General features: G+C 46.3%; 1 protein-coding gene across 2 annotated transcripts in view; it reads right to left on the bottom strand.

Moving 5' to 3' along the window:
• Nucleotides 1-16,176, bottom strand: part of KCNH1 (potassium voltage-gated channel subfamily H member 1) — a 372,078-nt gene extending 355,902 nt beyond the window's left edge. For both annotated transcript variants that reach the window (XM_072831167.1, XM_072831168.1), the window contains exon 1: nucleotides 15,957-16,176. In XM_072831167.1, the coding sequence (XP_072687268.1) occupies nucleotides 15,957-16,035 (79 nt within the window). In that variant the 5' untranslated portion in view covers nucleotides 16,036-16,176. The remainder of the gene's footprint in view (nucleotides 1-15,956) is intronic.
• Nucleotides 16,177-16,821: the final 645 nt, after the last annotated feature.

Raw genomic sequence — 16,821 nt, 5'->3', positions numbered from 1 at the left:
ATGTGTCTTTGGAATCTGTAAAATCCATATAAGATATGCTCTTGACTATACATATGGCTTTTTTTTTTAAGATATTTATTTATTTATTTATTTATTTATTTATTTATTTGAGAAAAAGAACACGGAGGGGAGAACAGATAGAGAGGGACCAGAAGATTCCATGCTGAGCCTAGAGCCCGATACAGGGCTTAATCCCAGGACCCTGAGATCATGACCTGAGTTGAAATCAAGAGTCGGATGCTTAACCAACTGAGCCACCCAAGCAGCCCCGTACATGTAGCTTTTGCAGGTAGCATGTGTAACTTCCAATCAGCCAGTGGCCCATTCTTAAGCACCAAGCCTGCCTTCAAATTCATATTCTCTGAACTGATCAAGTCCCTCCTCGATTATTCAGTAAAATATGTAGGTTCAACTTGGCTGCCCTTGCCATGATTTATTCATTGGCTCTCATCTGAAAGTTCCCTATGCCTCCAGGTCTTTGATGCAAATTAGATAGATTCTACTGCCTCCCTCTGATGCCTTTTTACCCTCTGAATGTCTTCAGCTGTAAGAGTGCATCCAATGAAATGTAAGACTTCCCAAATTCAACCTTCCTCAGCCCACACAGTTTTCCTCCGGTTTGTAGAATTAAACACTTTCTTAAAATTGGAAAGACCCCCCCCCCCCCACCTCAGCATGTAAAGTTTCTTCAGCTGGTGGGGCATGAGCCAAGTCACACCACAGAAAGTGAGATGGGTCAAAATCATTCCAACCTACCATGTCACAGAGATATTCTAAAAAGAAATTATTAGAAAATCCCTTTACATCGTAATGACCATAAACAACAAAGGAGAGATTAACCAAAGCAATGACTTGGCAAGTGACTCAGTGTGGGCCATCACAGAGATAAAAGCTACATCCAGCAAGCAATTCATGCAAATGTATTATTCCCCGTGCACGCTAATTAGTTAGAAGACAACAATATGTATTTCACAACATGCTTCTAAGAACTAGAAATATTTTCTTGGAAGGGAACACACCTTTGGGATATTTTCACTCTGACAGATTACTAAGGATATCAAACCTACAGAAAGCAAGTTTGACTAAAATTATCTTTTCCTTTATTTTAAAACAATAGGGAAACAATAGAAAAAACATCATTGAGATAAACGACGAAAACAAGAAGTACATACATAACCACTAGACAAAGACAAGAAAACAATAATTCAACTTGCCCAAACCTACATAAAATCCATACTAGAAATGAGTCTTTAGAAAAAAAAATCGAGATTTGACAAAATTTGGAAGAATGGAGAGGATGGGATGAGGGAAACAAGGAGCCCAGTCAGTACAATGCACCTAAATAAAACATCTAAAATCTTAAGATCGGCAGAAGTCATGTTGTATCTTGATTGTTTTTCAACAATAAAATTCCATGAAAATGACTCTTCTAAATTGTCAAGGGCCCAATCCTGGCAAGAGATCTGATAATCCTCCCAAGAGATTCCATAATCACTTGCTTTGCCTCTAATTTTAATATCCTAAATAAATACGTTTTGATTAAGTCAGTAAATTACAATGGAAAGAGAGCCTTCAATTTCAAGAGCAAACTCAAACACTTTGTTTACTGGGTAGTTACCCTTAAATACATAGTTTCATTAGCGTGACCTCCACCTTCATTCAACATCAAATTAAAAGATTTTAAAACAATAAAAACAGTGAATGGAACTATAGGATATTAAGCTAAGTGAAAGAAGTCAATCAGAGAAAGACAATTATCATTAGATCTCACTTATATGGGGAATTTAAGAAACAAAACAGAAGACCATAGGGGAAGAGAGGAAAAAATAAAACAAGATGAAACAGAGGGAGACAAACCATTAGAGACTTTCTTTTTTTTAAAGATTTTGTTTATTCATGAGAGACACAGAGAGAGAGGCAGAGAGAGAGGCAGAGGGAAAGGCAGGCTCCTCACAGGGAGCCCAGTGTGGGACTCTATCCCGGGGTCCCTGAGCCAAAGGCAGACACTCAACTGCTGAGTCACCCAGGCATCCCCCATAAGAGACTCTTAATCATAGGAAACTGAGGGTCGCTGGAGGGCAGGTAACTGGGTGATGGGCATTAAGGAGGGCACGTGATGTAATGAGAACTGAGTGTTACACAGGACCGATGAATCACTAAATTCTACCTCTGAAACCAATAATACATTATATGTTAATTAATTGAATTTAAATAAATTATTTTTTAATTTTATATAAAATAAAACAAAACAGATGAATCAGTTTTACAAGCACTATGGAAGGGAACAAAAACACATGAAACTGTTAGAAATGTAGACTTTCTATGATTCAGTGATAGTTTACTTAATAAATAAGAGGTCAGTGACACGTTGAACTACTGTGAAGAAATACTTGGTGTTATCAGTTGCTAACAAGTGGTGCGATAGATTAATCAAGTGTTTTATTCTCATTTTTAGAGTCATAATCATTTCTTAATGCACATATATACATATTATAGGCATTTTGAACAAAACTCTCTGACCATATACAATGGAATATTACTCAGCCATTAGAAATGACAAATACTCACCATTTGCTTCGACGTGGATGGAACTGGAGGGTACTATGCTGAGTGAAATAAGTCAGTCGGAGAAGGACAAACATTATATGGTCTCATTCATTTGGGGAATATAAAAAATAGTAAAAGGGAATAAATGGGAAAGGAGAAAAAATGAGTGGGAAATATCAGAAAGAGAGACAGAACATGAGAGACTCCTAATTCTGGGAAATGAACTAGGGGTGGTGGAAGGGGAGGTCAGCGGGGGGTGGGAGTGACTGGGTGATGGGCACTGAGGTGGGCACTTGATGGGATGAACACTGGGTGTTATGCTATATGTTCGCAAATAGAACACCAATAAAAAATAAATTTATTAAAAAAAACTCTCTGACCATCATTGAATAATAACATGCAAAAATTTCATTCCTGGAAGTAAAAAAAAAAAAAGTAACTCAAACTAAGCAGTATAGACTATTAAATAGTACTAGAAAAAGATTTTTTAATTAGTTTTACATTTGTCTCCTGTGTTATTTTTTTAATATTTTATTTATTTATGAGAGACACAGAGAGAGGCAGAGACATAGGCAGATGGAGAACAGGCTCCCTGTGGGGAGCCTGATGCAGGACTCCATCCCAGGACCCTAGGATCATGACCTGAGAAGAAGACAGATGCTCAACCACAGATGCCACGCAGGTGTCCCTCTCCTATGTTACTTTACAACTTTCTTGGTAAATGGCTCAGTGAGGCTAGAGTATAGCACCAAGGTGGATGGAAAGAATCTCAGAGCAGCTCAGTTCAATATAACAAATATTTGAGTAACTACTCTGTCCCAGGCATGGCAGGAGTGCAGGGGATACATCTGTTTGCTTGAAAGTTCTGCCTACCTCCCTGTCTAGCTGTACCTGCCGTAGTCTACATATCACATAACTCCTTGCCCTCCCGACGGCCTATCCAGGCCCCAGTCACAGCAGACTAGGCCAGGAACAACCAGGCAACAACTCATAGTTAGAGCTGGGCCAATTAGATTCTCTCAGAACAAAAACCAAGATGCTAGGACCAAGAGGTCTGTAGAGCTGAGCTTGTGCATGCTGCTGAGTAAGTGGAGAAAGGAGGTCTTGGGAGAGAAATAAGGCCATCGGATGGATCCATGCAAGAGCATCTATTGAGGCAGGTGAAGGGAGAACTGGACGAAAAGAGATGGACAAACGAAGGAAAGGTGGAGGCAGAGACTACAAAGAGAGACAACAAACAGATAGAGATGACAGGCAGATAGTGATGAAGACAAGTGGCAAACAGCAACACAGACAGACAGGGGTACAGACAAAAGGCAGAGAGCCACAGAGACAATCCATGGCTGGCAGCAGGAGGCAGAGATGGACAGGAAGACAGATGGAGAGATGTGAGGCGGAGGGAATGGAAGGACAAGGAGCACGGGAGTAGGAGGGATGGCCAACAAGGAGTACAAGAGCACGAGGCACAGCTGGAGAATGGGCACCCAAGAGCAAGAGACCCATAGCAAGACCTAGAGAGCGAGTGAGCAGAGAACATAAGCCCATGGGAAGAGCATGCAGGAGGGACTGAGGAAACAGATGGAGACCAGGAGCCAGAGGGAGAGAGAGAAAGAGAAGCAAAGCAGGAAATTCAAAGCTACCTAGACAGCTGGAAGGCAGGGATTGGGAAGTTAGGGCAGAGAGTGACAGCTAATTCAGTGGCCCGGCCTGTGTCACGAATCTAAACCTAAATCAGCTCACACTTCGGGGAAACGCCTCACTGTCAGGAACACCTCACGTACACCAATCCCAACCCTCCAAGTCACCTTTAGCTAGCCGACCTTACCTAGAAAACAAGACCTGCTGGCCTGGTAAGGAAATCCTGACCTCCTAACCAGTCACGATGCCATGTTTCCACATCGCCCCTTCTAACACCATATAGAACCCGCTCTTGCCCCAATCCCCCAGAGGAGCCTCCGCTGCTTGTGAGGCGCCACATTCCCCCAGTCCATGGATTGTTTTTCCCTCAAACAAAGGACATCAAACTCATTACTAAATGGTTTTAGTTTTGTCATTGTCAAGAACAACAGAGAAAAATGGCACACTCCATGGAGGTCGGGCCAGAGCACAATCCCTGGACACGCTCGCTGGGGGGGAAGCATGAGGTGTAATTTTATCTGACAGAGAGAGAAGGCTAGAATTGAGGGCCTCCTCTGTCTTCAAAAGATATCAGTATCATTTCAAGATGGCAGATTGATCACATACTAGTATTTCCTCATTCTGGAAGGATGACGGAAAAAGGAAAAGGGATATACACCAAAACAAGGAGAAGGCATGAGCTCAGTTTCTGAAAGATGAAAAGTGGATGGTGGGTAAATGTGCAGCAGAGGAAACCACAACTTCAAACTTCCAGAGCGATTTGGCCAAGAAGGGGGTTTAACAGGGCCCAGTAGGTCCTTGGAACCACTGACCCGCTAGCTGCTACCCGAGGCAAGAATGGCATGTGAGAACAACCAGAAAACTACTTGAAAGGCTATAGAGAAAAGTCCGCTCGGTCTCCAACATGCACCCTCCTCCATCCACACACCTTAGCAGCCAACCATTTACCTCTCGAGTTAAACAAACCACACTCTCAAAAGCAGCAGTCCCCCAACTGTGACACCCATGTGTCTGCATCTGTAGAATGAGAATGACAAAATCACCCACAGGACAAGGGTCCCAATGAAGGTCAGGGGAGGCAAGGCTGCCAGGGACACATGTGAGAAAGGCCCTTCGTCCAAGGTCATGACTGTCGCCAATAATTATAATCGGCGCTTATAACTTGGAGTAAGTACCTGGCTTCCACTGTCTCTGATAAACTCACAATTTACTTATGGTCTTTCCTGACCTCTGAAATCATGACAGTGAAAGAAGATGGAGAAGGAATGTGAAAATAGCCCCCCAGCCTGGAGGGGACCACCTCACTGAGTGGAAAAGCAAGGACAGCTGCCTGTGGCACACAGAACACAGGTGTTTTTCGTTCAGTTGAAAGAACAACCTGGAACATACACCCCTGCCCCTCATTGGGCCCCCCTCCCGCCCCCCATGATTACAGCTGGTCTGGACAAAAAGTTGAGAAAGTACTTGATCCAGAGAACAAGTAACTGGTTCTATCAGTTAGTCCTGGCAGGGAAATAATGGCACACTCAGAGTTAGACGAGTGGGGAATAACAGAACTATCTACAAAGGCACAGGTGGGGAGGTATCGGCAGTAGCGTGCTGGTAACTCATGGCAGGTGATATACACCATTTGCCAACTTCTGGGGGTGCACATACCCTGCATGGCAGATGTAAAGCCACCAAGGTGAAGTCTCAGAACGTACAAGGGAAGAGATGCACATAATCAGATCTTGAGAGGTAGTACCAGCCAGCTGCAGCCTGCCCCCGGGACACCCCCGAGAGAAACTTCAGCGACAGGCAGCACCCCCAGGGTTAGTAATGCTTGGAAACTTTGGGACCCTCAGCCCTACCCAGACCCGAAGAGAGTGAGCTAGATGTATAGTCTTCAATCAAGGGACAAGCTAGGCTACGGTGGAGGGAGGGAGGGAGGAAGGAAACTGGGAGAAGAAATAGCACAGAGTAAATAAATTCTCCCTCCATCTCATGGTGGGCATGCCCCTCGAGGGCTGGAGCCAGCCAGAAGCCAGGAAGCAAGGGAGCCCGTGGACATCACCCATACAGGGCAGCCTCCCAAAAGAGAATGGGGCTCCCTGCATGGAGCCTGCTTCTCCCTCTGCCCCTCTCAATCTCTCTCTCCCTCTCTCTCTCTCTCTCATGAATAAATAAATAAAATCTTTAAAAAAAAAAAAAGAAAGAAGAAAGAAAGAAAGAAAGAAAGAAAGAAAGAAAGAAAGAAAGAAAGAAAGAAAGAAAGAAAGAAAGAAAAGAGAATGGCTCTAGGGAGGCAAAGAGAAGATAGGCAGCACCCTGACCCACCCAAAGCACAACGTTCATGACAGCAGCACAGAATCCTGATCAATTTGATACCAATAACGCTGAGAAGAAACAAAATTAAAACTTTAAAAAAATCCATTTAGATAAAGTAAATACAGACTTAGCACTCAAATGAACTCATTTTCCTTGCCACGGTTGTGTACTCTAAAATGAAAACCACACTTAAGCAGGGGCAAAGCATCAGTAAAATGTGCCAGTACAGTAGCATCTCTCAGACGCAGGCCCCGGGGTGGGAATGTGAGGACTGGGGGGCCCACGCTGTGTGTGTTTCTTTCAGAGAAGGAGGAACAAGAGAGGAAGGAGAGGACTTTCTTCTTCACAGAAGCACCTGATGTCACCTCAAGACCTTTAAAAAGACATGAGAGGGACACCTGGGGTAGTTCAGAGATAGAGGGTGTGACTTTGGCTCAGGGCATGATCCTGGGGTCCTGGGATTGAGTCCTGCCTTGGGCTCCCCGCAGGGAGCATGCTTATCCCTCTGCCTGTGTTTCTGCCTCTTTCTGTGTGTCTCTCATGAATAAATAAATTAAAAATTTTGTAAAAATATATGAGAAATGATGGTTTGGGGGCACTCTTGGTTAATAATTACATTAATAATTATAGAATTGGCTCAGTTGGTTAAGCATCTGCCTTTGGCTCAGGTCATGATCTCAGGGTCCTGGGATCGAGCCCTGTGTCTCTGTGCTCCTCCCTCTCCCTCTCCCACTCATGCTCTCTCTTGCTCGCTCGCTCTCAAATAAATAAATAAAACCAAAAAAAAAAAAAAAAGGATAGGAAAGAACTGACTCAGTTAATTTGCAAACTCAGTTTTATGCAACCTAGAGCTAATCAAAAGAATGTCATTTCAATTTACAACATGAGCAATCTTAGGATGAGGAAGCAAACATTCTGATTATTGGCATAACTCTCGGACACCCAATCGGAAGAGTTTTTGGTAGTTGCTCATTAGCAGCAGCGCGTGACTGTCGGAGCAGAGACCATGAGAAGTGAGATGCTAAAGCTGCTCAGACCGCAGTGTGTTTGCCACGACCGCATGCGCGTGGACAACAACAGAGCACCAAACAAATCCCAGCATCCAGAACATGCTGCGTGGAAACGTAAAGGGACTGACTAAAATGGGAGTAGAGAGGCCAGAAAGGGGAGCTCTCACGCAGCACCACGCGATGTCAAGAACTGTCCATCACCTACAGGCCCCCAACAGAAGTATCCTCAACAGGAAAGAATCAGCAGCAGCTACAGGCCCAAACAGGGAAAGATGTACACTGCGCATCTCCTGTAAGAATTGACCACCTCAGCAACTCAGCCAACGAGAAGCCATCATCACCCTGAATTCCTGCCTTTCTCCAATGGACACATATTCAAAACAAGCCCCCACCCCCAACTTCCTCCTTCTTCTCCATAAAACGTTCCCCTCCTTTGTTGGACACCCCGTCCTTTCTGCCAGAGTCTGCTTGTCCCAAATTATAATTCTCTGCTATTCCTGAATCAACCCACTTTTGCTGGTAAAATAAATGACTGTTTTATTTTTAAAGTCAACAGCTGAAAGCTCACAATGGGTGAACAACCCAAGACAGCATGCCAAAGAAGTCAGAGTGGTGAGATATCCCCGAGGAGTGAGATTTTTTTTTTCTTTTTTTTTTTTTTTAGGAAAACTTCCACCCACCAAAACAAAGATTCACACATTCTGCAATCTTCTTTAAATTGACTTCAGGGATCTAGTCATCCCACGTTCAATCTCACAGGAAAAGAAATGGCTGTAAAATCTAAGAATAATTTGGGGGTAAGACATTTATAAGGGAAACACGTGTCATGTGTGTTCAACCAACACAACATCGCTTAAATCTCTCGAGGTCTACAGTGCCTGCTGGTCTTCATCATAAATCCCCCGACCAGACCCCATATCACAGAACTCTCCCTCATTGTGTTCTGCTTGGCCTCTGGCTCAGCATCAGGCACAAAGGAGGTCCATTGTGTTTGTGAAGCTGAACCCATAAGCTAGACCTTACTTTCCATTTTACTTTGTCTTTTGATTTCTCAGGCCTCCTTCATCTGTGCCCTTCCTTCCATCAGCCATTTTCCGTCTTTCACTAAAATAAACATAAATCATCCACTTCCTATTTCCTTCTCACTTCCAGCTCTGATTCTTACATAATCTCTATCCCTGGGGTTTAGTGCTTCTCAGCTTAAGAAAATGGGTCTCCTAAATACACACACTCACACGCGTGTACGCACGTGTACACCCCTGCACGAACCCTTTGCACACAATTCTAACTGGGCAAGTCTTTCATGTCATTTATCAGCGTGTGTGAGGCAGTTCAGACTGTGAGAACATTTCAACACACACTAGACACTGATGCCTCCCAAAGGACAAGAGCAAGTTTTGTTTTCATTTCATTTTGTTCATGTGCTCACTATTAACAGAACTCTAAATGACCCTATTTTATTAGTTACTAGACTGTTTGGGCAATGTCCCCATTAAAGAGAAAAAAAGGAAAAAATGCCAAGTTTTGGCCAGGATGTGGAGTGATGAGAACTCTCCTTTACCCCTGGTGGGATGGCAAATTGACACAAACCCTTAGGACAATTGCTTGGCATTATCTACCGTAGTTAACCAGTTAACACATCCCAGGTAAACATGCAAGAGAAATAGGTCCCCACATGTCCAAAAAGACATGTACAAGAATGTCTGGACCAGCACGAATAGCAAAAAAAACTGGAAACAGCTCACATGTTGCTGGAGGAGGTCACCAAGACGATGTGACCACTGGTTGACCTGCCAGCTGGGCCCAGGCAATCGGAGGCTCCTCACCCCCTCCTCTGCCCTTGGAATGTACATTCTGCTCACTGCTCCCACAGTGGGAGCCATTCCAAGCATGCAGCCGTGAAAGAGTCAGGGGTGGAAACCATGAGGACTGAATACATGGCTGGCCCCAGTCAAGGCCTGTGTATCAACTTGTAAGATTCTAGTAGTAGGTGCAGAGATCTACTTGTCTTTTGGCAGCCCAAGACAAGCCTCCTAAGTAAGTTCCCTTGTTTACAAATAAACCTGCCACCTACCCATCTGGAGTGGCCTGGCTCTTTCTTTGGTATATCCTTGCCTTCTGTGTGCAGAAACCAGTTTGTGAACCAACACAAGTCCATCAACAGCAGAAAAGATACATAAAATGTGTGGTATGGTCATGCCATAAAGCATCACACCACAGTAAAAATGACCCAACAGCAAATGGGACAACATGGGTGAATTTCCAACTGACAAAAGAACACATGCTGTATGGCCCCATGCATCTGGAGCTCAAAAACAGATAAAAAATTAAACTGCAGGTGTTCAGAAATACAAAACAAGGTGGCAAAATTAGGAGGAAGAAGCAAGAAAGTGATCACCATAAAATCAGAAGATGGTTCCCTTTGAGAGTAAGGGAGCTGGGATCAGGAAGGGTCCGGGGCGCTTCTGGAGAGCTGGCAAGATTCTATTTCTTGGCATAGATGGTGACAGGACCATATTCACTTTATACAAATGTGTTGAGCTACACAAAATTATTTTATATGCTTTTCTATTGTGGTATTATACAATCAAAAAGATTAAAAAAAAAAAAGGAAGAAGAATCAAGGCGGGACTATTATCAAATAACTACCACAAAAAAAAAAAAAAAAAAATGGTTTTCTGATAGAAAAAGGAGTGAACTAGGTCAGTTTTGTTCCATGGGCCAGGCCTCAAATGAGTGGCTGGTAGCTGTAAGAGGACAGATTTGGGTGAGACCAAAGAATAACAACAAGAAAAGAGTAGGAGAAGGAGGAGAGAAGAAAAAAGAAGGGGAGAAGAGGGGTGGGGAGGAGAGGGAAGAGAAGAGAAGGCAAAACAAGACAAGGCAACACAAGAGAAACTAGTTCACAATTACTAGTTACTTGAAAACAGAACATTCCTTGTAAAAAAGGGAGCACCCCATCACTATTCAAGCATGGGCTGGATAACAACTGAGAGGGAAATTCTGGAGACATTTGAACACTGGAAAGCGAATAGTAGAAAATGTCCCTTTGGACCTAAAGTTCTGTGATTCTATTTCTCTTTCTCACCAGTTACAGGTGTGGCCACCTAAAGAAACAAACAAAAACAAACCATGGTCCAAATACCCAAAATGTATCAAGCAGACACTCACATTAGGAAAGTGATGCCTTTGAACAAGTAACAAATATTTTTTTTTTTTAAGTGTTTGCCTACAAGCCATTAACTAACCAAAAATAAAGGGAAGGAGAAGAAGTGGGGCACTTCGAGGTAATGCTGGAGAAGCCAGGGCCAAACAAAGCCCAATCATAAATGAAGAGCTGGTGTGAGAAAGAATGAAGGCAAAGATTCAACTCGCCCACAGTGCTCCTCAAATGCATTTCTTCTTTCACGATCGATGATTAAAATAGAGGGATTTAAAAAAAAAAAAAAAAGGCCCATGGAGTTTGGAAATATTATTGTCTCCCGTTAAATCAGAGGCCTGCATCTTCCCTATCTCCGAGCTCTATCAGTCACTAGATTTTACTTTTTGACACTTTCAGAGCAAGACAGCTGAGCCTTGGCTGAAGGTTATCTCGGAACATATTACAAGGGAAAAAACAAGCTCCGTGGAGCTGGTAATAATCCAGATTACCATCTATTCCCCTTTCGGAGCAACAATGGATTTTAACCAGTTTTCTGTTTTATAAATATTACCGTGGCTCAACACATCTATGAGGAGACACAACATTACCCGCGGCTTTCATCCTGTTTGTGTACTAATTATATCAACAACCTGAACCAACTTAACACTATACAAAAACACAGCTGATTTAGCAATCTGTAAATTATACATGTACATAAATCTGTACCAAAATGTGCTACGTTTCGCTCCTGCTAATGTGCATGGATTCTTACTGGCACCTACAATTGTTTGATATAGGTTTCCGAACACTAAAACATATGTTCTGCCTAGAATGGGACCATTTAGGGTAATATTTTTGTAGTTTCCTGGCACTAAGGTCTGCCAGCCTTCCCATGACAGTAAGTGCCTGCAGATTTAAGCAACCATCAAAAAATATTCTGGAATAACACTTTCCAATCATGAATATAAAGAGAAACAGGCTGGCTTTGCCTATGTGGTAACAAAGTCAGTAGAAGGATTTGACATGATCACTGACATGACCATAAGCAAAATCTGGAGAATACTTAATTATTCCTGCTAATTACTTGCAACTCTCCAAAAAAAACCCAGATAATTATTAAATCCCTCCTTCAGGGCAGCCCCGGTGGCTCAGTGGTTTAGTGCCTGCCTTCGGCCTAGGGCGTGATCCTGGAGACCTGGGATCGAGTCCCACATCGGGCTCCCTGCTTGGAGCCTGCTTCTCCCTCTGCCTGTGTCTCTGCCTCTCTCTCTCTCTCTCACTCTCATGAATAAGTAAATAAAATCTTAAAAAAAAAATCTCTCCTTCAAATGGTATTCAGAATGTATCAGAGAAAGTTAAACTAGATTTTAGTCCCATCAAAACCAAGAAATACCTTTTAAAAAAATTCTTTTTAAACACAATGTCAAGCCTGTATAAGAGCTACAGCCAGAAAGCATCGTGGGAAGGGTCAAGATGCTTGGACCAAGATTCACTAGAATGCAAATTTCTGAGGGCAAGGAGGGTTCCTTGATTCCCACTATATCCTCAGCATTCAATAACTGTGCTCGATAAATCCTTTTTGAATGAACAAACCTGTCACAGCTGCTGACTAGTACCTGACGTGCCTCCAACTGCCTTTTACTACCTGTAAGTACATTACTTAACCTAAGGATTTTGATTTATTTATTTGAGAGAGAGAAAGGGAGATGGAGAGAAGACATGCAGGAGGAGCCAGGGGGAGCAGCAGAGGCAGGGGGAGAAGCAGACACCCTGCTGAGCAGGCAGCCCAAGGCAGGGCTCGATCCCAGGACCCCGGGATCATGACCTGAGCCAAAGGCAGACGCTTCGCCAACTGAGCCACCCAGGCGCCCCAAGATTCTCAGCTCCTGAAACTCTAAAATGGAGACACTGCACCTCCTCTGCTGGCATATGAGGATCAAATGTGATATTCTCTGAAAAGTTATTTAAAACTTTATAACTATAAGCAGGTGCATGAATAAGTAAGTGGCTGTTACCCCACGGGTGACTTCAGCTAAACCACTGACAAAGATGAAAATACTGCCCTTGCTTAAAACAGAATTAGCTTCTCCTTTGCCGTTATTCTGTTTGGATGTGGTAGTATGGCTGTTAGCCAAAATGGATGTTGTTCTTGTTGTTATAACATTTTATTTAATCTCCCCTGGGAAATTAAGCTTCTCTAGAGAACATACTGGTAATACAAGGAAGGCTGCTGCATAGTGTACCATAAGGAACATGACACTGGGGTCAAGGGACTTCGGGTCTCATCAGCTCTGCCCTTAAATATTTGAGGGAATGTGCTTCCTTCACCTTCTTCATCTACACAAGGATGGGGAAGGAGAGGCAGACAATGCAGCATCTAATCCTACAGGTCATGATACTCCAGACATCAGATATTCTAATGCCCCAAGACAAAGCCACTTCTATTATCCATAAGCATATAATGAGAGTAGTTTTTGTGTGTGTGTGTGTGTGTGTGTGTGTGCATGTTTTAAAGACAGGCTAAGTTATATGGCTGGAGAAACAATGATGCTACAGGAGGAAATGAATGATACCCTCCAAAGACTTCCTGTGTCAGGCAATGTGTGCCTGTCACTTTGAATAAGTCACTTAATATTCCAAGGGCTCAGTTTTCTGATCTGTAAAACAGGAACAAGAATACTGCATAAGACCACTGGGAGAAAATGCTTTAAAAAGATGATCCAAAAAGTACTGCTATTAAAGGTAAGCTGCTATTTAAACACTGTCACGTCCAAAAAAGGCTGGTGGATTTCAGGAGGAGACAATCAATATTTTTAAATAGACTTTTTCCATCACTGTAAAATAAAACAATGCATGTAGATATTGTGGTATTTCCAAGAGTCCACATATTTTTCTTCTGTTTGTCTCTAGGAAATGTGATGAAAGGGATCACGAGAAGCTTAAATCCCACATTTCAAGACCAGAATACTTTCTTCTGAAACAATAGATCATGTTAAGAAGACTTCATCCAACTCTCCTAAGGATGTTTTGTTTGTGTGGTTGATGTCATTTGGTTGGTTGGTTAACTGAAGTCAAGCTGTTGGGATTGGTGCTGAAATTAAAATGCCAATGCTAAAAATATTCCCAGCTACTTAGTCTATTGACATTCTATATATGCTTATAAAGGAGAAGTGGCTCTAAGAAAATCAACTAGAGTATTTATTCTGCATTCCCAGCTCCAGATTGATTTTGTGGTTGTGGGGCATTAGTTTCACCACTCTTATTTCTTTTTAAGATTTATTTATTTATTTATTGGAGAAAGAAAGAGAGAGAAACTACAAGCTGAGGAGGGGCAGAGGGAGAGAGAGAATTCTCAGGCAGACTCCCACCCCCGCCCCCACAAGCAGGGAGCCTGACACAGGGCTCCATCCCAGGACCCTGATTTTGGCCTGAGCCAAAATCAACAGTCAGACACTCGACCCACTGAGTCACCCAGGGACCCCTAGCCCCACCCTTCTTAAGGTCCTCCTACAAGCCCAGGGAACCTTAGGACTGTTACATGTAAGATCTGCTATCTCCTTCTCCATTCAAAAACATAGTATGATACACATGAGACACGAGGTTTCCCTTATAACTTAAAGGACACTGCCTCTTCACCAAAAAAAAACTAAATAACTAACTAAATAAATAAATAATAAGAAAAAAAGGAATTGTCCTGGAGATTCATGAGAAAATTGATGTCACTGAGATCCCCCAAATCTGCAAGACTGTCTCCACACCCCCTAACAGGTCAATAACCACAGCAATCACAGCAGGTGAACTCTTAACTAGTGATTTTATTTAAAAACCCATGAACGCCTCCAGCTTCTTCACGACAGAAGAGTTCATGGGGACTACTCACCAAGTAATTCTCATCCCCTCGAATCTCCAGGTAATGGGGGTCACCTTGTTCTAAAAGCCCCCTTCGTGAGTTTGAGTGAGAGAGATCTTGAAGGAAAAGGTGACTAAACAGAAACTCTTCGGTACTCTTAAGAGACACACAGTAAATGATCATTTCTAAGATATTTAAATAAGACCCAAGAATAGGCTATCCTGGTTGATAAGCTTTTTGTTGTTAAGAGCAACTTCAATCACTTTTCAATTAAAGAGTATTTCTTGGGAGCACAAGTCACTGTTCACGCTCTTCCCCCTGAATCCCTAACTAAATCCAAACAGAAGCCCATGATTTTAAACACGGGCTCCTCCTTAAGGCTCCGAAACTGTGACATTTGCGCCTTTCTAAAACCTATTTCCTAAGTTAGCTCTTCGTGTCTTCGGTCCCTGGGAGGAGAGGAGTCCCGGAACCTGTAAAGAGCATCTCCAGGCTTGGCCCCCTTTCATTTGGGCCCTGTGATGACCGGGGCCAGACGCCCACCTCCTCTCTGCCCTGCGAGCTGGAGCCAGGATGCTTTGCTGCGGGTGGGTCCAGAAGGGATCGCCAGCGTTCCTCTCCCTTCGCATCCCTGCTCCCTGGGGAGCATCCCGTCCAGCGCTCCCTGCCGTGCACTGTCCACCTTAATGCCACAGAGAAAGAAAGAGAGGAGCGGGGAGCCCCGGGTGACGGGGTGATGGACAGATTGACAGGCTTGGCGAGGTGGGGAATTTAGAGGTGAGCAAGGTGTGCGGGCATGAAACTGCTGAGGTTTGGGAGAGAGGACCTGCGACAGGTTTGCCCTGCGCCCGCCTGGCCAGCTCTGCCCCTGTGCGCTCCACTTGCCATCCAAGTCCAGGAAACTCTGCCCCTCACGAGCCTTAACCTCCAAAGGGTGGGATGGGTGGGGGCGGGGGAGAGGTGGACCCGGGCGAGGTGCAGCGCGTCCCTGTACCCCCGCGTCCCACGCCTCGGACTTCTCAGCTGCCGCCCCCCGCCCCACCCCCCGCCCCCAGCCCTCGGGGTGGGGGGGCCCGGACCCGCCGGCCTCCCGGACTGCGGGCTCCCCGCGGGGAGAGGCGGCGCCGGGGTGCAGCCGGGGAGCCCCGCGAGCCTCGGCGGGGGGCGGGCGGTGCGGCGGGGAGCGCGGTGCCGCTCCCGCCGCGGCCGGCGCCCCATCACTTTTCCCAGTACTTTGCCCATCCGCTGTCACGCCGTCTGGAGGGGGGCGGAGAGGGCGCGAGAGGGGCCGTCCCCGGGGCGCTGGGGTACGCGACCTCGCCCCGCCCTGCGCACCTCGCCAGCCTCGGGCAGGCGGCCCCGCGCCGCGGCTCCCGGTGGAGCTGCGGGCTCCGCTGCATCCGCGGGCGCCGAGCGGCGGGAGGGAGAGCCCGGGTCCCCGAAAGCCGCAGGCGCCGCTTACCACTGGAGCGCCGGACGATGTTCTCCAGGAACGTGTTCTGCGGGGCCACCAGTCCTCTCCTGCCCCCGGCCATGGTCATCCTCCCGGCAGCTCGCGGTCCAGGGGGCGTCCCGGGCGGCTTCTCACGGCAGCGGCGAGCTGGGCGCCGGGCCCTGGCGCGATCGCGGCTCCAGGCGCCCCATGCGCCCCGCGGGGACCCGGCGGCCAGGGGCGGCGCTCCCTCCGGCTGCCGCCCTCGCGCCCTCTTCGCGCCTCCCTCCCCGCCGCCCGCCTCGCGGAGCGCTCGCGCGGGGCTCGCCTCGCCGCAGCCCTTCCGGGTGGGCGGAGGGAGCCGCGGCGCCTGGCCCGGGGCGCCCCCTACCGGGCGCTGCCCCCCCGCCCCCCGTCCCCCGCCCCCCGCCTCCCCCCGCCGGCCTGCGGGAGAGCGAGCGGGGGGCTCCCGCAGCGGCCGGGAAGCGGCGGGCGGGCGGGCGGCCGAGGCTGGGGCGGCAGCGCCACCCCCTGGCACAGCCCTGCAGCGGGCTCGGGGTGCGCCCTGCGCTGGCGCGCGGAGCCCCGTCCGCGGTGCGTCCACCTGCCACGAGGTCACCGCGAGTCCTGGGGGCACATGACCCTGGAAGCCTCCTCCTGCGCTCCGTTGCGGGCCGGAGCCTCTGGGAGCTCGGGGACCCCTGGAACACCTTCCCGCCTCCCCTTGGGGGGTGTTAGCCTCGTCCGTGAGTGTCCGTGAGAGTTGCCCGTGTTTTCCCAAGTAGTTAAAGAAGTTGAATCCTAAGGGGTCAGACTCGCAGAGTGACCAACCGACGGAGCTCCAGAAGCGCTGTCTTGAGTCGTTAAAGATAACCCGAGGCACGGACAGATGCAG

This window comes from Canis lupus, chromosome 6 (genome assembly GCF_048164855.1).
Source record: "Canis lupus baileyi chromosome 6, mCanLup2.hap1, whole genome shotgun sequence".
NCBI lineage: Eukaryota > Metazoa > Chordata > Mammalia > Carnivora > Canidae > Canis > Canis lupus.
The sequence above is the reverse complement of the archived record's forward strand: the minus strand, read 5'-3'. Positions and strand labels throughout refer to the sequence as shown.